The sequence below is a fragment of the Cebus imitator genome, unplaced genomic scaffold, assembly GCF_001604975.1.
Source record: "Cebus imitator isolate Cc_AM_T3 unplaced genomic scaffold, Cebus_imitator-1.0 Scaffold76, whole genome shotgun sequence".
NCBI lineage: Eukaryota > Metazoa > Chordata > Mammalia > Primates > Cebidae > Cebus > Cebus imitator.
The window spans coordinates 8,633,337-8,654,380 of record NW_016107391.1 but is presented as its reverse complement, the minus strand read 5'-3'; the positions used below and the strand labels follow the sequence as shown (position 1 = coordinate 8,654,380).

The 21,044-nt window shown below is 43.5% G+C and overlaps 1 protein-coding gene across 2 annotated transcripts in view; it reads right to left on the bottom strand.

The window, feature by feature from the left end:
- Positions 1 to 10,627, bottom strand: part of FSTL4 (follistatin like 4) — a 425,558-nt gene extending 414,931 nt beyond the window's left edge. The window contains exons 1-2 of one of the 2 annotated variants that reach the window (XM_017532416.1): positions 10,388 to 10,627; positions 2,142 to 2,277 (exon numbers count right to left, since the gene is read on the bottom strand). In XM_017532416.1, coding sequence (XP_017387905.1) covers positions 2,142 to 2,267 — 126 coding nt within the window. In that variant the 5' untranslated portion in view covers positions 2,268 to 2,277; positions 10,388 to 10,627. The remainder of the gene's footprint in view (positions 1 to 2,141; positions 2,278 to 10,387) is intronic. The other variant, XM_017532418.1, reaches the window with a different exon arrangement.
- Positions 10,628 to 21,044: the final 10,417 nt, after the last annotated feature.

Genomic DNA, 21,044 nt, shown 5'->3' with positions numbered 1-21,044 from the left:
ACATGGTCTCACTCTGTCACCCAGGCTGGAGTGCAGGAGTGCAATCATGGCTTGTTGTAGCCTTGACTTCCCCAGGCTCAGGTGATCCTCCCACCTTAGCCTCCCAGGTAGCTGGGATTACAGGAGTGCACCACCATGCCCAGCTAATTTTTGTATTTTTAGTGGAGATGGGGTTTTGCTATGTTGCCCAGGCTGGTCTTGAGCTCCTGGGCTCAACTGATCTGCCTGCCTTGGCCTCTCAAAGTGCTTAGATTATAAGTGTGAGCCACCGCGCCTGACAGTGTTCTGTTCTCTGCAGCTAAACATTTAACATAGGCCATCCTATGCCATAGGCCCATTCCCATTATCGTTGTCTCATTTAATTACTCTCAATGAGTAGAAGCTATAATATGGCAAAAACAAAAGCTATAGCAAAAAATATTTATATGACCAATAGGGCAGTAGTTCCTGTGGCACAGAATCTACACAGTCATCAATCCCCTTTCCTGCAGCAGCAACATTCCTGGACTTGGAAGACAAAAGCTATCTTGGAGCTGGGATTGCAGGAAAGCAAAATAACAACCCCCAAAAAGCCTTATTTCCTCCCAAAAACCAGCATCTGCTCCTTCTTGTTGGCACACAAAGAATTAGAGTGTTAACAGCTAAGACAAAGAGGCCCTGGGTTGATATCAACTTACCTTCAATTTTCCTCCAGCTAAATCTCACCTTTGACTTCACACTTTTATTTGAAATAAGTGGTTTAAAACAGTGGGCGGATGAGCCCCAATAGTAAGAAGACTACCATACCTATGTGTTTGCCTATTTGCTATGCTATTAAATATTCAACAATATATGTGTAGGATTTAAGTGATCATTTTCTCTTCGTATGGATATGAGCATACTGATAAAGCTGTTCCCATAAGGGAAATGCTGTTCTCACCAGCAAGCCAGCCTCCAGACTCTTTCAAAAGAGCATTAAGTTGCGTCCTTCATGGATTTAGATGGCAGAGATAGCGTTTCTATTTAATCATCTGCTCACCACAAAAGGAAGGCACACTAACTTCAGCAGGAAAAGTGTACATTAAATTACTTCTGAAACTCCCCAAAGATTAAGGCTTGTAGGTTTGGGATTGCATTACAATTAAGTAATAATGGAAGAGAAATCATGTCTTTTGATCAAATAATGCATTAATCCTACCCTACACAGAGTAATCTTATTCACTCTCTGGGAATGTTGACTTTTTGAGCTAATTTTTATTTCTCATTCCACAGGACAGGAAACAGGGACAGAGAGAAAGAGAGCGGCAGGCATCAAGGAAGACAATGGGTAGAAAAGCACCCTGAAAATCTCCCTAATAGGAATTAGTATTTATTACAGCACAGAGAAAATCCCAGGTGGTTTTAATGGTAGGGTGTAGTCATTTCTTAAGGTTCAGCACACAGAAGGCATTTTCTGCAGAAAAAAAATTACACATTGTCCAGGAACCCCAAATTCATGGGACCGACTACTTTGGGCTGGGCCAGGTTGCAGCTTATGAACGCTCTTTAGAACTTAAGACCAGGGTTCACCAAGCAATTAGCAGAACATCCAGACTCTCCAGGGAGGTTTTTGAGAACAAGTTTTTCAAGCACTTTAGAAGCATTTATATATACCTAACATGCCATTAATCATTCTTATCTGTTCATTAAAGCACTCTCCCTTAGGACCTCCACTTGCCAGGTCTTTCTCAGCCTGCTGCTTTTTATCTATATACCTGAAAAGTAGTCCATTTCTTTTCAAATATATTTTATAATTAAAATACTTCATTAATTCACATGGGTGTGCTCCAGCAATTAGTCTGCATTTTCAGAGTTTTATTAAATATACAGAAAGGCCATTCTCTTGAGGGTCTTTGTAGAAACTAACCAGGCAACTCAAGCCTGGTTTCGGAATACATTTTCACCATCTGAAAGATTTCAGAACTACTACTCACATTGTGTTATCAAACTCTTGTCCGTATCCACACATGTTGCCTTCTTCCGTCCCCCACCAAAAAGGGAGTGCAATTTCAATTCACTTTACGATCTAATTGATCTAAACTAAAGGTGGAGGGGAAATCAGATACTGTAACATCCGAAAGCAATTAGTTTGAAATGTCATGTCAGTCGGGATATGACTATACCTCTGCCTGTGACTCTCTGACACCCACGTCAGGGCCTCTGTTGGTCCCTGGGTCGGTCCATCCCAGCGCAGCTGGCAGCGAAGCTCCAAGCAGTGTGAGATGCAGCCAAAAGCCTCCTGGTTTCATTTTGTTGAGTCTGTTGAAGAAATGACAAATGCTGAGAATAAAACATTGTGAGATGGACATAGTAAGTCACAGTGAGTTAGTATGTGTTCCCCAGAATCAGATAAATCTGGGTTTAAATCCTGGCACCAAACTTCTTTTATACCTTGGAGAAGTTACATGACTTCTGGGCCTTAGTTTACTTATTTCTAAAATGGCAATAATGCATACAGCAAAAGGCTTTTGTGAGGATTGAAGGAGTCAGTTTCAGGCATAGAGTAAGAACTCTATAAATGTTATCTCTTATGTGGAAACCCATTTGAAATGCCACCTACAATTACATCTATAAGAACAAACCAAGGTGAGGCAGCTGGGTCACCACTATTAGGTTGCCATATATCCATCCACACCTCAGTTTTCAGAGAAAGCATTTGGGGCTGGGCACACAATTAGTACTGCAGAAATGATGATTATGGCTGGGTGCGGTGGCTCATGCCTATAATCCCAGCACTTTGGGAGGCCGAGGCGGGCAGATCACTTGAGGTCAGGAGTTTGAGACCAGCCTGGCCAACCTGGTGAAAACCCGTCTCTACTAAAAATACCCAAATTAGCTAGGCATGATGGCTGGCTCCCAAGTAATAATCCCAGCTACTCGGGAGGCTGGGGCAGGAGAGTCACTTGAACTCAGGAGGTTGCAGTGAGCCAAGATTACGCCACTGCCCCTCAGCCTGGGCAACAGAGACTCTGTCTCAAAGAAAATAAATGATGATTAAAAATTATGTTACAGCTACTGCTCGACTTACGACCACGGTCCGGACCGCGGACCGGTCGTAACACGATTTGGTCGTAAGTTGAGTAGGCTATATGTACAGTTGAAATGATGCACGCGGAGATGGTAGTGCTGCCGGAAGCTGGTCCACACTGTCGTACGCCCAGCTGGGCAACGTTTGTGCTGCCAGACGCGGAGCGGTCGTGGTTAGCGATTGTGGTCGTAAAGTTGAATGGTCGTAAGTTGCATAGGTCGTAAGTCGATCAATACCTGTATATCTCTAGCACATCATTTGCAGCTGACACCTCAGTTTACAAGACAGTAAGCTTCAAAATGGCATCATAAGGTCTAATAACTTAGTTTCAAGGCCAACCATTTTTGAAGCAGAATCTAAGCATTCAATGATAATGGAATTTCAATAACCTTTAAGGTGTTTCCTGAGGCTCACTTGATAGCATTATTGTATACAGTCCTAAAAGGCAAGAAGTGGGCAATTCAAGGTAATCACATAATTACATGGATGAAGAAACTAAGGATCAGCTACAACAAATATTTGAGTCCGAATCATGTGCTAAGCATTGTGCTAAGGAAATGAGGACACAGACTATTTTGTCTAGTAAGCTGCACTTTTTTGGAAAAAGTCTTCCACTGTGAATGGAGTCTAACCATCATTTCAGTATTCTGATTAGGGAACAGAACCAGATACAACTTATTATGCAGTACTCAGAACTCTTACTCAAGGAAATTTTAGGGGTTACTGATTTCTGCTTGTACCACACAATTTAGTGCTGAATCACATATGGTCCACACTGCATCCTGATCTAGGCTGGTGAGATAAAAGCACTGGAGCTCCTTGGAGGCCAGCAACCGGCATGAACTGGCCTAGGGCTGGTCCAGAGCAGAGAGCCAAGTCAGGAAGAACTGGGTGCTTGAGGGACCAGGCAGTCCATCCCAGCTCACCCCCACAGTCAACAGCTTTGGAGCATCTCTACTTTAGACAATGGGGTGGAAGTTGTCACAGTCACTAGTGCTGAGGCCAGGCTGTCAAACAATTCCACTCCTGCCACATTCCAGGTTTTTGGCTGTCATCCTCATCCAAGGAGAGCTGCCTCTCCACATTTGCTTTATGTCTCCAGCTTGAGACAGAAATGCCCACAGGGAGGAAAAGTCAGACTCAAAATTGTGGGCCCGTAACACTGGCTATGAAAAAGCAAGGTTATAAGTATGACTATCTTTGAAGAGAAGATATCTGCTTATTTTAAAAAGAGTCCATAAACTCCCACTCCTATGTCTATGTCTTCGGTCACTCATCTTTGACATCTGCTGACAAGGCTGAGCTACTGTGGAAAGAGTCTGGGTGGCCAGGAAATATAATCTGAAGGTTACAGTCTTGCTGCCAGCACCCGCCCGACACTCTGAGGAAGGCAGAGTTGAGAGGAATCGTGTCGCTTCAGCTGCCACCCAGGAGAGGACAGTGAGGACTGCAGCAGTTATGGCACCCCCTCCCCAGTCGCCTCTGCACTCCTAATCCAGTGCTCCAGCTAGGATGTGTGAAATCTTACAGGGAGGAAGAGCAGGAAAAAAAAATCATGTTCAGCACTCAGAGAGAACAAAAATGTCTTCCCCTAACTGCAACCTATTTTTCTAAAAATAAATAAGGTAACTCCCTGTTCTCCATAAGTGGTCCTCTTCTGGATGCAGATCTACTTTCCAGAGACTGCAGAAAGCAGCTAGTGGATTTTGGGAATTTTTCAAAACCAGCTATAGGAATTTAAGCTAGAACTAGAAAGACATTCCTTCTTACTCTCATTAATTTTTTCCTATTTATGTACTATCAAACATTGCTCACAGAGTAAGCACACAGAGTGAGGTCTACTTTTCTCCCTTCCTGTGCCTCCTAGCTCACATAAACTAAAAACAGCAAGATAATCCTAATTTATTCTAGTTAATGCGCAGATGTCAACTCCTGGAGTTATGAAATATACAAGCCACAAAATATGGTATTTAACTTTTAATCTGCTTTCTAATCTAAGACAAATTATGTTTTATGTTTTGGTGCTAATGGGTAGCATTAAAATAAAATCTATTCAACTGTGATTTTGGCAAGCACCAAATCAGTTCATAAAAGGATGCACCAAGATTGCTGGTTTCTGAGTTGTGTTCCAGGAGCCCCAAGATCCAAGCATGGAGCTCGGCCTGGAGTTGCTTCTGGTTTTATCTGGTGTGTGTTTACATTTCCTGTAAGATTTTATTTGAAAACAGGAAAACACATGAACCAGGCCAATAGTTTAGTAGAAATACTCCTGGGGAGCTTGTTTGTAAAGTTTAGCTCGGTCTGTCTACCACTAGCTCTGATTTCATTTGCACTGTGGATGTGTTTTAGATGTCATTTTATACTTGTAGTGATTGACAATTCATTACGTCTACAGCACCAACAGCCTGGAAATTTACAGCTCAAGTTTTATGACAGTTCAGTTCATAAAAAAGAATTAATATTGGGTCTAAATCAATTTTGATTATCTGTCTAGTAACCAAATAGAGACTATCTATTTGGTTAACACATATAGCAATTACGACATGTCAGGTACTGTTCTAAACACTTTGCAGGTATTAACTCATAACCCTCCTTTTTCTACTGCATGAAGGGGGCAATGATTATCTCACAATCAGATCACAGAGGAGATAGGGTCACAGAGAGGTTAAGGACTCTGCCAAGGCCATGTGGCAAACATGCGGCAAAACTGAGATTCCAAGGCAGGCACACAGACCCATGACACCTATTCTCGTAACTCCCGCCTTCTGCTGCCTCTCAACATTTACCAATGTTTTGTTTTGATAAACAATTGTCTTTAGTATAATGAGGAAAATCTAGAGGCAATAAAATAGGAGGCCCTGGCCCCAAGACTCTCTTTACCTCTGAAAGCTGCCGAGAGCTGCCCTCCTCCTCATGTCTCCGACTGAGGGGGAAAGAGCCAAGCTGCTCGCCCTTAATTTCCACACTGGGATGGGGGCCCCTCGGCAGACTCTCCTCAGTCCTCATTGCTGCTCTATGTATGGGCCAAGAGAATACATGGCGGAAGGAAGGGAGGGAGGGAGGGAGGGACACCAACCATGAAAAGATGCACAGAATCTCAGGCTCAGCTCACGGACAGCACCAGCATAAAGCTAGTTACTTTGGAGAAGTGAATCTGTTAACAAATTAATTACTTCTCAAATCAAATAGCGCTACCAGCCTTCAGATAGAGGCGAATGCAAGAATATCCCCATTATAGAATTGGGAAGGTGCCATCCATAAGGTCACAAATCTCCCTTTTTAACCTAGAGCTCCTTTTGAGCTCAATTTAGATTAATAAGTTTCATTCAATCCCTTCTAAGTCATAAGTATTAATTATACAGCTATCTGGGACTGTCCACATATAAACAGCTGAGACTACTTTTTCTTCCAAACAAGTCATAAAGTACACTGACTTGATACTTAAGGCATCTTGTTTGGAAGGGAGGTATTTCATTGCTTCCCCTGTGGTTTCCTACCTGAGCTTTGAGATTCACCCAGTCAGGAGAACCTGGTGCTAAACTGGCTGCTGCATAGATAGGACACCAGAGGACCAGAAGGTGGAGGAATACACCCAAGGTTCGAGCAGAAATCAGTGGCCAGGCCTACACTAGAACCCAGGCATCCGCCCCCGGGGCAACTGTTTGGTTTCGTATATTATCGCACACTTACATCTAGAGTAGAATTTTTCATTCTCTGTTTAGAGAGGCAAATTCTGATTTTCTCAATGCTGGGGGACCTCCACTAGATCGTCTACCTCTTTGTGAAAACCACAGGATTTTCAGGTGCTCTAAAATAAGCTGATATCTGTGCTATTATTTATCCGTATTTAGAATTATAGAGTTACTACAGTTTAGTATGAAGTAACATTCCAAATACTGGCTTGCTTTTTGAAGAAAGTTGAAAAAGCATGACATAGGAATACAAATTGTTAAAGAGAAATAGGTATTCATATGAAAATTCCAAAATCTTCTCCACCCGGAGAACACACACAGGCATGTAAGCTGTCTTTACTGACCAAGTTCGCAGGACAAAGAGAAGAAATGCCATTAAACTGGTAATGAGTTCAATACAAACTTCTCTTTCTATCCTAGGGACAAGCCCTGTTGGGAAGAGTGGGAATTCTGGCCTTCAGAGTTTTGGTGGCACTGTTCATCCATTATTCTCTCTCTTAGCCTCTCTCCCAGAACTCGCTAACTTTACCAAACTAGCCATTAAGGATTAGCCATACAGAAATGGCTTCTCTTTGTAACCAGCAGGACCAGAAATGGCCTTGAAGAGAACGTCAGGTTTGTGGCCCCGAATCATCTGCATTCTCAGTCTTTCCAAATGAAGAAGTATCTGCCCTATACACACTGTAGGTGTGTAGCATTTTCTACATGGCATGTTGGCAATCCACATAGAAAAACCAACTGCAACCACCAAAACCCTGGAATTCTCTTCTGCATGCCTGCTCAAATTTAAAAGGAAAAAAAAGCTACATCAACTCCAACTTCAAGCCAAGAAGCTGTATGGGATCTTCTGAAAGGCTTAGGTCCCTAGTGTTGATTTGTGAGTGTTTTAGAAAAAAAGAAAGTGGTACAGATTTCCTAAGACAGACCCTAAAATATCAACCCAAGGAAATTAGGCATGGAAATATAGCAAGCTAAACTTGCAGCAAACCATAATGAAGTAAAATTGTATTTCCTATTAATTATCTACTCTATAACATTAGTTAATTCTTCCCCAACACTTGATAAATTAGATGCCTAAATTATTCTACATGCCATGTATAAATCTATGATATTCCTATTTACCATAAAGTTTAACACAGACACACATGTGACTTTCAATAACCTTTATTCTTCCAACCTTCAGGTTATAACTCCTAAGTACCACATGCTCTTGACTGCAGTTCTATTTTATTTGAAGTTCTTTAAGAGACAGAAAATGTAGAGAAAGATGTGCTCTTGAAATATCTAATTGAATTAAGCCAGGAAGCACACAATTGACCACACATAAGCAACTCAAGAAGGTTGAGTTCACAGAGAAACACTCAAACAAGACAAGGTAGGAATTAAGGTAGTTTTATGAAATAATGACTATTCAATGCCCGTCTCTGAATATAGTGTTAAGTTAAACAAAGGATCATAACATGAAGGTCACATTTAAAAAATTTTACAGCCCTTAGTAAAAGGAAAAAAGTCCTCAGTGACTGACTGGTCATGCTGAAAAAATCCAACCCCCTCTTCCATCAGTCATCTCCAGGGCAGAACCAAAAGGATGAAAGTTCTCCCAATACCCAGAAAAACAAGCTGACCCCTTTCTGGAAGAAAAAGAGCTTTCCTGGAATCAACAAAAATTGAGGATGATCATAAAATAGAGAGAAAAAAGCACTAGGGCAACTTTAACACTACATCAAAGTGGACTATTTTCTTGTGTGAACTTTGGCTCAGTCTGAAGTCTTGGGAGGGGGCAGTGCCTTTTTTTCCTAGGATGGGAGGGAAAAAGCTAACATTTCAGCCGAGTATGGCAGAAATGGTCTAGTGATGCTGCAGTGTCTCCTTCTTACAACACTAAGATGGGAAGCAGACAAGTGAGCTGCAGGGCATCTGCTCAAGGGTCCGGCTTGAGCTACTGCCTGATAGTTGCTGCGGCTCTGGAGTCTCAGAAGCCGCAACATTCATGCCTCTAACCATTCCCTTCCCAGGTGGACCCCTCAACAGACCCAGACCCAAAGCCTGTCCTGGGGGCCAGGCACAGAAACTGGCGCCCGGCCCCCAGGATTAAGAAGACCTCGTTAAAAAGCATCCCTGGTTTCCCCTAAATTTGGCAGTAGGAAAATAACTTGGGACTTTCGAGAAGAGTCTTAGTCACTCCGGGATCCATCTTCTCCCCTCACAGATTGTGATACAGGCCTGGTGAACATTTTCGCTGGCAGTTACCTCGCCACCTCCTATTGAAATTCTGTTTACGTTTGGCCCAGAGAACCTGGACGGATGTTTGTGTCTCAGAGGCCCCATCTGGAACAATTCCTGGTGCACAGGCTCGCAACAAATTTACGAAGGGAACAGACCAAGCTGCCTGCGCTATTTTTCACCGGTGGAAAGCTCGGCGGAAGCGACACCTAGAGGGGAGCGGCGGCCTGTGGACGCGACATTCATCAGTGCCGGGGGACCCAGGCCTCGAGCGAGGGCTGCTGGACAGCGCCGCGGCACACGCTCTCCCGCCGTGACAAGGACCTGGCCTGCCCGCCCCTCCACCCCGCACACTCCCAGTGCACTTGCCGCGCTTCCAGAAGGCTCGCCGCGCTCGGGAAACCGGGAAACCTCACTGCCTCGGCGGCTTTCCGCTCCCGCAAGAGTTGTGGGCGCGAAGTCCTCAGGTGTCAGGCCTCAGGTTGGTGCCGCTTTGTTGGCTGCAGGGAACCCCAAAGACTCGCACCGTGCTAGTCCCCAAACTCGAGGTGACACGCGCCCAAAGCGGAGTGCTGTGCCTTCCTCGTCCAGACCCTCCCTCTCCCCCGGAAACTCAGAACTCGTCTTTGCTTTGCGGGGGCAAGGAGGGCGGAGATCATCCACAGTGTCAGCTCTCTTAGGACCAAGCCTCCAGCCCGAACGCCGAACACCCCCAACACACTGCTCCCTAGACACCCTCCAGCAGGTAACCCGGGCTGCTCGCTCGGGGCAGCGGCCGGCTCCGCACTAGCAGCACCGCCGGCTGCCTGGAGTCGGGTCGTGCCGGAATTCCCTCCTCCCCAGCGGCGGACCCCGGGGTATCCGGGGCCAGGCGAGGCGCAGCGGGCCCTTTGGGCTGCAGCGAGAAAACGCAAGTTTCCCCGCAAAGCCGCTGGGAGGAGGTGCTGAGAATGCCTGCCCCGCGCCTCAGCCCAGAGCCAAGGGCACTGGGTCCTGGCCGAGGGGCCGCTCGGGGTGCTGAGCCCAAGAGCGGCGCCTGCAGGATTTCGGGGCCCGGCGCGAGCTGCGGGCTCGGCCCGAGCGCTTCTGCGTGGCGCCCCGCGTGCCAACCGGGTCACTCCTCTCCCCACCGCAGACCCCGGCCACGAGCCTCGGCGCCCCAGCCTCTACCTCGAGTCCTGGCCTCGACCAGGGTAGCCTGCCGAGCCCTGGCCCGGTGGTCCCTTGCCCGCGGCCAGGCAGGCAAACTTGACTCTCCCGGCGCAGGCAGTAAAGACAAGCAAGCGCCCGCGCCGGGCCCTGCAGCAAGATGCGGGGCTACGGGCGCCGGGACCCCAGTGGGGCGCAGAGGGACAGGCTGGTGGCGGTGGCAGCGCCAGCGGCTTGGCACCCTCCCCACGCCCGTTCCCGAGCTGCGCCCGCGTACCTGAGACGGCCGGGGCCGAGGGGAAGACCAGGTGGCCAGACTCGGGCGGGAGGGAGGGAGCGCCCCGAGGCGGTGGCGGCGACCCGGCCTCGCGTCCTTCGGCTGGTCTCTCGGGCTGTCGGCAGGTCCCGGGCTCGCTGGAGGCTGTTGAGGCTCCAGCTCCCTGAGCCGCCGTTGCCCGCTGCTGTGCCACCGCCGCCGCGGCTGCCCTATTTCTGCCGCCGGGACTGGAGCCCGTGACGTCACCCTCCGGGCCCCGCCTGCCCAATCGCCGCCACCTGTGCGCGCAGCCCGCCCCCCAGCCGGTCAGACCCGCGCGGCGGCCACGGCAGGTGCGCGGAGCGGGCGGGCGCGCACGCGGGGCGCGAGGACTCGGGAGCGCTGGAGCTAGACCTCTAGGGCCGGGCGGGAGGAGTGCTGGCTTAGCGCTCCTGCCTCTGGCTAACGTGGAGCTCGGCAAGTGACAACCTCTCTTCACCTCTACTCCCCTCCAGGCTCCCTTCCTGGCCGGGTTCCCCAAGGCTGTGCTCTCTAGGCCCACAGAGGGTCTCTGAATCCTCGGCCATTGCTTGTGGAGCCCAGGCGGGCAGGTACACCACAGCAAGAGAGCTGTCCCTGGGGCAAAGTGGGTGAAACCCCCCGCGGTTGAGACCCAACAACCTGTGAAACAGCTAAGTTTTTCTTCCTCTTTTCTCAATCTTCCCGCTTACAACTACAGAATCTTAAGACATTCTGGGCATAGAGGGACAATCCTGAGTGACATTTGCCTACCTGACCTAGCTGGGCCCAGAGGGTCCCTTCTCCCTTAGAACAAGACATTTCTCCCTTCTGATCCCGTCCCCAAGCCTGAGGCTCCCAGACTTTTCTGGATCCCTCTTTAACATTCACAGCTTTTGAGATCAGTCTTGGTTCCCGAATAAACTGGAAACACCTTCGTAACAACTAGGGCTTCCCAAATGGTCATACTGTAGCCTCAGTCTGGTGGGAAACTTAGGAGGGAGCCCCTACCCAGGCCAGACTGATGGCTAGGAGCCTTTACGAGGACCTGCCTCCTGTTCTGGCTGCGTGGGCACCAGGGGCCTTCCTAGCTTAGGTGAACAGTGTCCTGCCCATGCCTCTGTGATTTCTCCTGGCCTGGGGGAGGTGACAGAGGGGATTTTTCTGAGGATTAAGTTAGTTAAATATCAGAAGAAAAAGAATAATGGAAGGCTGACATGAAGAAAGAGGCGTTACATTTGTTTTTTCCTTCCACAAATTTTCCTGCAACTGAACCCCTCCTATGCACAGGCACTGTGCTATTAATAGTTGCTAGAGACACAGCAGTAAATGGGCCAGCGTGGTCCTGACATCATAGTTTTGGTCTGGGGTCCAGCTCTCTGTCTATCACTGCCCAGCTATGTAATGCAAAGCCAATCATATCTCTGCTATAGGTATCAGTTTCCCCACTTGTAAAATGAAGGGTTGGACAAAACCTGGTTGACTTCCCATGTGGATACCATGATTTGTACTCAGAAGGATAGAGGCTACTCCATCCTCAGTGACCCTGGGCCTTAGCCAGCGTGATGCTCTCTCGGATTTGACTATGAATCTTTGCCAAGGCCACCATGACTGAACTTCTGAGGCTGGCTAGGGGCCAGATTCTCCACAGCAGCACTGGGGAAAGGATGGCACTTTTCATCTTGGGGAACAGAAAAGAAAAACTGAGCATAAAAGGAAGCAGAGAAGTTTGGAAATGTGCTTTGCCTCCCTCTGAAATTTAATTCTAAGTCTGTGGTCAGGAAGGTACACCATGGCTTACAGGCTGGATTCAGCTCTCCTCTCAGACATGAGGTGTTTGGAAAAGCAGATTTCTGTTCTCAGCTCTGATCACAAAGTCCCTGAGTCAGCCTAGTGGCCTTATTACATAATCAAAACAGGACTTTGTGTATTTTTTGTTTTTTTAATAACTCAAGGTCATATGTAAATCAGGGTCTGTAGATTGACCAAGATCAGAAATAGCTCTGTTTAATGCACTGAACAGGCGCTCAACTTCTACAAGCTTCCCAAAGAAGTAAAAGAAGGTAGTTGCTGCAACCATATGTATGGAATATTCCATAGAGAGAGTGCTAATAGCTGAAGTGAGCTGTTGTGACTACTGTGCATAAAATAAGAGTGAAATTAAAAGTCACCTTGGAATGAGAAAGGTGAAGTGTGAATGACAAAATAAAACAAGGCTCCAGGGAAGCATCATCAGATGCCAGTAGACCTTGACACCTCTTTGAATTGCTCTGTGCTTTTACCTCTCAGTGCAAATTTTTGTTTAATAGTGCACCCCAAATTGGAAAATAGGCTAGATTTCACACAGAGAATTTCAAAATTTGCCTGAAACCCTGTTTCAGAATTTGCAAGCATACTGATTCTCAATGGCCAACTTGGATTCTTGGGGGAAAAAATTGGTTAAGTTTAGAATTTCATATAATTCAGTTAAGTTTGGAATAGAAGAACCAAAAGAAAACATAAATTCCTATTAATGCCCCCAGTCCCACTCTCGTGATTGGTGAGTGGTTCAGCCAGAGATACACATAAAAAAGTTATTAATATACTTTTACAAGATCAAAAAGTTTAAGCAACCCAAATGTTTTTTTACTTTACCAGTTTAAAATCTTTTTTTCTATTCTTACCAAAAACACAACCATATGATGAAAAACTACTGCCAAACAATGTGTGTCTCTTTTAGGTCATTTCAGATTACACCTGCACATCAGAATACCCAGAGATGACATATAGCCATGGGGATCAGGAGGAAGCAAGGCACTTTCTCCAGATCCAACCAAAAGTATCTGCTTCACTAACTGTGAGTCAGCTACTCCTGGGAGTCCCCACTAGGCTGGTCAAACATTGCCTAGAAATACCCATTAGAAACCAGACTAGGAAGTCATGTGAGAAGGTGGGAAAAGGCAAGAAACAGTCTTCCTGGTCTTGCATAATTTAGCATTCTGCTGCCTGTTCAAAAATGATTTTGTAAATCTTTAAACCAAACCATGCATTTACTAAAGAGTCCGCCCTGTGCTTAGGAGAGCCTAGGATGGGAGGCACAAAGGGGGACCTCTTTCCTGCCGCAGCCTCAAGGGCTCAGTGAGCCTGGGAGAGTCACATCTTTTCCAGATCTTGTTTTCTCTTCTCTCAATTGGGAATTGGGGATCGGTAGGTGGGAGGCAGTCATACTAAATGAACATCTAAGACCATTTTCAACTCTAAAAGTCTATGCCTTTATTTTGCCAATATTTATAGAAGTTCGGTTATTCTGATCTAAACAGAGCCATGATGTTGAAGTTTTCCTCTAAGTCTAATATTAATGCTTATTTTAAAGATAATTCATTAATCATCTAGAAATTAAGAGAATGTAGACAGTAAGTTCAAGATCCTAGACCTAAGATCACACACACATCATTGTTTTTAACTTCAATTCAGGGAGAAAAGTAGCTAGCATGGAGATAAGGTATTCATTCAAGAGACAACTGTGATTGGGGAAATTTTTCAAGACAAAGAAGTGGTATAGAGCAGGAGTTTTAATTAAGAAGTTAGGATAAATGAGAAGATGGAGTGATGGAAAGGGAACTGTGAATGATAAAAATGGAATTGTGAATGGACATAAAACCCTTTAGCATGGCACTGTTACCAAGGCAAATTCCCATCAAACTCCCAGGGGCTGGATTGATGACACAAGGGGACCAAGAAAGGTGCTAAAAACAGGAGGAATCTGAAGTATGTTACTCTTAAGAATGTACTGTACACAAGGAATAATTGGGGATGAGATGGCCAGGCCTACAAGCCACAAAGTATCATACCTTTCTGAGCATAGGCAAAAGGGATGAAAGAGGGAACATATTAAGAGGAGAGTGAAGAGAGGGGCCAATTTCCTTTATTCAAAAGGAATAACATAAATTTTTATCATGACCCTGTTTTCCAGATCATCAGTTTTGAATAGTAAATAATGTGAATATATGTATATATTCACATTATTTATGAATATATATGTACATATTCACATTATTTACTTCTTTCTCTCTCTCTCTCTCTCCATATATATATATACATATATATATATATACACATATATATATACATATATATATATGTATATATATATATAAAATATTAAAGGCAAACTACCTTAGGGAGATTCCATTCTTTTTTTTCCTCTCTCTCTTCTTTTCTTTTTGAGACAGGGTCTTACTCTGTCATCCAGGCTGGAGTGCAGTGGTAGGATCATGGCTCACTGCAGTTTCAACTTTCCTGGGCTCAGGTGATCCTCTCACCTCAGCCTCCCAAGTAGCTGGGACTACAGGCATACACCACCACTCCCAGCTAATTTTTGTATTTTTTGTAGAGATTGGGTCTCCCTAGGTTGCCCAGGCTGATCTTGAACTCCTGGGCTCAAACAGTCTACCCCACCTCAGCCTCCCAAAGAGCTAGAATTATGCACATGAGCCGCCTGGCCAGCTGAAGCTCCCATTCTTCTAAATAAACATTCCATTCAAATGAATATGCAATGTTATGATGGGTCACCTCAAGGGCTATGAAGACAACTATCCAACATACACGGGTATAAGATGGTACTGGACTTAGTTGATAGCCAATCTTGATCTGAGCAGCCATTCTGACATTTGACCCTAACTGGACCAGGGCTTTAGACACTTAACTTGCCTTGCTTCCTGGCAAGAATGACACTATGAACTGTTCCATGCCATCTCTACAATCTTAGAGCCAGGTCCCCTCTGCTGTTACTGCCACTACTTCAGATCAAGAAGTCCTGCCTGTGGCACAAACTGACAGCAAGAAACTGGCCTCCATGCCTATGCATTTGTCAGACTCAAGACCTGAGGCTCTGGCTTCCCCAGAGACCTCCTCAGGAGGCTACTCAATACAGCACAGTTAATACTCTGAGGGCTGGACTTTGACCAGTGGGAGACTGGGCACAGGCGGAAGCCAGCAGAAAAATTCCCCCTTGCTTCCCTGGATGGTCTCTGTGGAGATGCAGTGCCCCAAGTCTTCTCTGAAGACACCTGGAGGTCCAGCACACACACAGCTGCACTTGTTACAAGGCTGTGGCCTGCTCAGCATTTGAGCTTTCTCCTTCTCTGCACCTGCTTCCCTGGGATTGCCCTTCTCCTTGATAAAGTGTTAGCTTATAAACTTTGCCTCCAGTTCTGTTTTCTAGAGACTCCAGACAGAGAGAAGGAACTGGAAGTGAGAGTGGTGACTTTTCAAGAGGGTAGAGGACAAAGTTCTTTCATGGAGGTGCATAGGCAGAGATGTGATTAAATGAGAGGGTGAGATATGAGAAGATCTAGCTAGTAGGGCGTTTAGGCAGAAGGCCTAGCAGGTGTAAAGAAGGAACTGGCTGATGTAGCTTATCAGAGGGATCCAGGTGAAGAGTTGCAGAAGGAGAGGGCTAGGCAAGGGCCAGATCACACAGGGTCTTGACAAATACAGTCGCCCTTCAGTATCCACAGGTATTGTTCCAAGACACTTAGTGGATGCCTGAAATCACGGATAGTACTGCCCCTGTATATTCTAGTTTTTCCTATACATACATACATACCTATGATAGAGTTTAATTTATAAATTAGGTACAGTAAGAAATTAACAACAATAATTTATAATAAAATATAACAAAGTTATATGAATATTATATATATCTCTTCCTCTCAAAGTATCTTATTTATGCAATGTTTCAGACCACAGTTGGCCACAGGTAACTCAATCTGTGGAAAGTGAAAGTGAAATCTTAAGGGGAACCGCTGTAAGGACTCTCGATGTGATGTTAGGCGTAAGGAAAGCCACGGCGGGGCAGAAGGTGAAGGGGTAAGCAAGAGAATGATAGGATCTATAGTACGTTTTTAATAGATGTCTCTGGCTGCTGTATGAAGAACAGATTGGATAGAGAGGATAGTGACCAGTGGCAAGAGTGAAAGCAGGAAAGACCAGATTCCCAGCTGTTGAGAGGTGCAAAGTGATATCCAACCCGTTGTCATCATCAGTACCACCCAACCAGCACGTAAAGTTTACCGATTGCTAAGTATGCCTTGGACACCAGTCCTAGCCCTTTATATGTATTGTTTTGCCTAATCCTCATAACTCTGTAAGATCCCTATTGTATAAATTAAGCTCAAATAAGTTACCCCGTTTATCTAAGGCAATTTGGCTGGCAAATGGCAGAGCTAGAATTTGACTCAGAGCCTGTCCTCCTAATCACTACACAATTCTTTATCAGAACTGTGATACAGAATTGTGTGTGATGGGAGCTGTCACATATCTCAGAATTTATGCACTACAAATGGGAGCCTGGAGAACCTTCTGTTCTGAATCTATTGGTATATTTAAGTAATTGTACTCATCATGAACCCTTGTCATATAAAATCAAAGCCAAACACAAAGTCTAAGAAATTATGGTAGACATTGTTGATTAGATACTCAAATCAGATTTCTCTCTTCTTTTCTGCATATAGAATGTCAATTCCATTCAGGTGTCTCACCTTCAGCATGGTCTAAGCCACTCATGAAGCTCTTTTCCAGGAACTTGCCAGTGGTGACCAGGGAGCCCAATTCTGGCTGAGGAGAGGTGAGAGAGTGTCAGCTGGGGAGATGAAGAGGTACACAGGAAGAGGTGGTACCTCTTTTCCCTCTTGATACTGTCATTAAGTATAAGATACCCCTACACCCATGGCCACCAACTTATGACCCTGTAAATGGCTAAGTTGACTCATGGAGGATGGTGGAACAGGGAAAGAAAAGGAACCTAGGTTTTTAATGAGCGGCTGAAATAACCCACTCTACAGCTGTCCTACCTCAGGATTTATTCTCCTTGCTACTTAAATCAATCGAGTTGGGTTTTTCTGTTACTCAAAGTAGAAAGCAACCAAACGAGAAAGAAATCAAAATGTAAATAAAAACCTGATGCATTTTTTTACTGGCTTCAGGCACACAGCATGAGCGGCAAATGCTATTAATATGAGCATCACCACCTTCCATGTGGAGATGTGTTCTGTACATTATTTGCCAAGAACCCCAAGCTGGTCAGAAGTTGAAGTCTCCTGACTCCAACCCAGTGCTGAGACATATGGTAATTCTCAGTTATGCAGAACATTTGATTAACCAGGACCCTCCATTTCCAAATTGCACTAAATAAAAGATAGTGGGCACATAACAACTGACATGAACAGGATGCTTTAAAGCTGACAAATGCATGCATACACATCAGCACTGCCTAGGCATATGTGAGTTACAGGTCTTTGAGTACAACCCTCTTCAAAACATTTCAAAATTGTTTTACCATTTTGGTGTAGTGTATAACAAAGGAATAATTTGAAGTTTAAACAAATTATTTCCAGGTATCATATTAAATGTTATCTTCTAAAACTGGCTTTAATGCAATCATTAATAATATTCATGAAATACAGTCATTACAGATAAGTTTCTGTTTTGTATCATTTAACAACAAATATATGATATTTAATTTTTATTTAATTAAATGAAATAAAACATAATTTTCTGACAAATAAATAAAACATGATGTCGTATCTAGTTTGGGGACAGTATACTAAAAAGTATTTTAGGACTTAAATCCTTGACAGTGCCTCAAGTATAGGCAAAAAACTGTCTTTCATGAATTGGTGTCTAAAATTCTGGAATTTTATGCTTTAAAACAGTACTGTTTTATTTATATATTTTCTATGTTTTGTTTATAAATGGCAGGAGGGGAAAGATTTCAGGCCACTATTTCCAAGCACTCTGCAAATAACATATTGTGGGTGTGGATACAGCCTTTATTCTCAACACATGATAAACCAAACTGAATATAATTATCACTCTATTTTTCTCTTTTTAACACTGTTTTTGAAATATGAAAGACAGCTTGATAGTCTATATATAAGGATTTTTATCAGATGAATGCAATTTACAGATTCGTGAAGGTAATTTTGAAGCAAAACTATAGACTTACCATTTTTTGCTCTTAATTAGCTTGTATTTCATCATCAGGATCCTTATGTTTCTAGTCTTTAAACACAGCCTATTATGGGCACAAATCAAACATATATAACTAAGAAAAACACCAATTGAAAATTATAACAGTCTCAAGCATCCCAGCAGTCAGTGATGTTCAGCCAAGAGATAAACTGAGTAAAGGAATCATGAGTGTCCTCATCTGCCTTCCTCCACCTTACCACTGTGTGTACTTGCTTGTTACAACATCAGGCTTTCAGTCTTTTATTACAAATGAAAAAAATTTCAGTGATCAGGGAACACTTCTACTCTGCTGGTGGCAATGTGAACTAGTTCAGCCACTATGGAAAACAGTGTGGAGATTCCTTAAAGAACTAAAAGTAGAACTATCATTTGATCCAGCAATCCCACTACTGGGTGTCTACCCAGAGGAAAATAAGTCATTATTTGAAAAAATACTTGCAGACACATGTTTAAAGCCTCACAATTCACAACTGCAAAATCATGGAACCAACGCAAATGCCCATGAATCAAAGACTAGATAAAGAAACTGTGGTATATATACACGATGAAATACTACTCAGCCATAAAAAGGAATGAATTAACAGCATTTGCAGTGACCTGGATGAGACTGGAGACTATTATTCTAAGTAAAATAACTCAGGAATGGAAAACCAAACATCGTGTGTTCTCACTGATATTTGGGAACTAAGCTATGAAGACGCAAAGGCATAAAAAAGATACAATGGACTTTGGAGACTTGGGGGAAAGAGTGGGAGGGGGGCGAGGGATAAAAGACGACAAATATGGTTCAGTGTACACTGCTTGGGTGATGGGTGCATCTAAATCTCACAAATCACCACCAAAGAACTTACTCATGTAACTAAATACCACCTGTACCCCAATAACTTATGGAAAAATAAAATAAGAAAAAAAAATTTTAAATGGCAAAAACCTAATATATCTCTTAGTGGTTTTTAAGTTTTTTAAATTTTGAAATGATTCTAGATTCACATACATTTGTAAGAAATAATATAGAGAGATCTTGTGTACCCTTTACCCCATTTCCTCCAATGATAACATCTTGAAAAACCATAGTATAATATCACAACCAGGTTATCGACATGGATGCAGTGAAGATACAGGGCATTTCCATCATAAGAATCTTTTCTGTGGCCCTGTCATACCCATCCCACCCTTCTTTTCCTCTCTCCCTCCCCACTTATCCCTAATCTCTGGCAATCTCCATTTTTTTTCTCATTTTTATAATTTTGTCATTTCAAGAATGTTATGTAAAGGGAATCATACAACATGTAATGTTTGGTAGATTGGCTTTCTTTGCTCAGTATAACTACCCTGAGAATCATACAAGTTGTTTCATGTATCAATAGTTTGCTCCTTTGTATGACTGAGTAGTATTCCATGTTACGGAAGTGCCACATTTGTTTAACCACCTGGATTTTTCTATTTTTTGGTGATTACAAATAAAGTTTCTATAAATATTTGTGTACAAGTTTTTGTGTGAACATAAATTTTCATTTTTCTGGGATATATGCCCATGAGTACAATTGTTGGCTTGTATGATAGTTGCATGTTTACTTCTTTAAAGAAGTGGCCAATTTTGGATAAAAGTATTTCATGAAAAAGCCAAAAAAAAAAAAAAAGAACCAGCCAAACTATTTTTCAGAATAGCTAAACTATTTTACCCTCCTACTAGTAACGTATGAGTGATTCCATTTCTCTGCATCCTTGCCTGAATTTGGTGTTGTCACTATTTTCTATTTTAGCCATTCTAACAAGTATGTAGTTTTAACTTATATTTCTCTAATGGCTAATGATGTTGAACATCTTTTCATGTGCTTATTTGTCATCTGTATATCATCTTTAGTGAAATGTCTCTTCATTCTAACTGCATTGTTTGGTTCTTTTACTGTTGGGTGTTGAGAGTTTTTAATACATTAAAGATGCCAGTCCTTTGTGGATGTGGTTTAGAAATGTTTTCCTCCAGTCTATAGCTGGTTTTTCCAATCCCTTAACATAAGGGTCTTTTGCAGAACAAAAGTTTTAAATTTTGATTTAGTCAGATTTATCACTTTTTCCCTTTTGTGGACCTTGCTTTTTGTGTCAATTCTAAATCCAAGACCTCCAAAATTTTCTCCTCTTTTTAAACAAAAGTTTAATAGTTTTACATCTTATAATTAAGTCTGTCACCGATTTTGAGTGAATTTTTATACAAGGTCTGAGACTTAGGATGAAGTTCTTTTTGTTTGTTTGTTTGTTTCCTATAAATGTCCAGCACCATTTGCTGAAAAGGCTATCCTCTGACTTATTTTACATCTTTGCCAAAAATAAACTGGGTAGAAATTACAAGGGTCCCTGAATAGCCAAAATAATATTTTTAAATGAGAACAAAGTCAAAGGGCTCACACTTCAACACTTACTACAAAGCTGCAGAAATTAAAAGAGTGTGGTACTGGTATAAGGACAGACATATAGACCAAGTGACTAGAATTGAGAGTCCAGAGATACACATCTATGGCCAACTGATTTTCAACAAGGGTTCCAAGACTATACAATGGGGAAAGAACTGTTTCTATGACAATTGACCCTGGGATAACTAGATAGCCACGTGCAAAAGAATGTGTTTAGACCTCCACCTCACACCAAATTT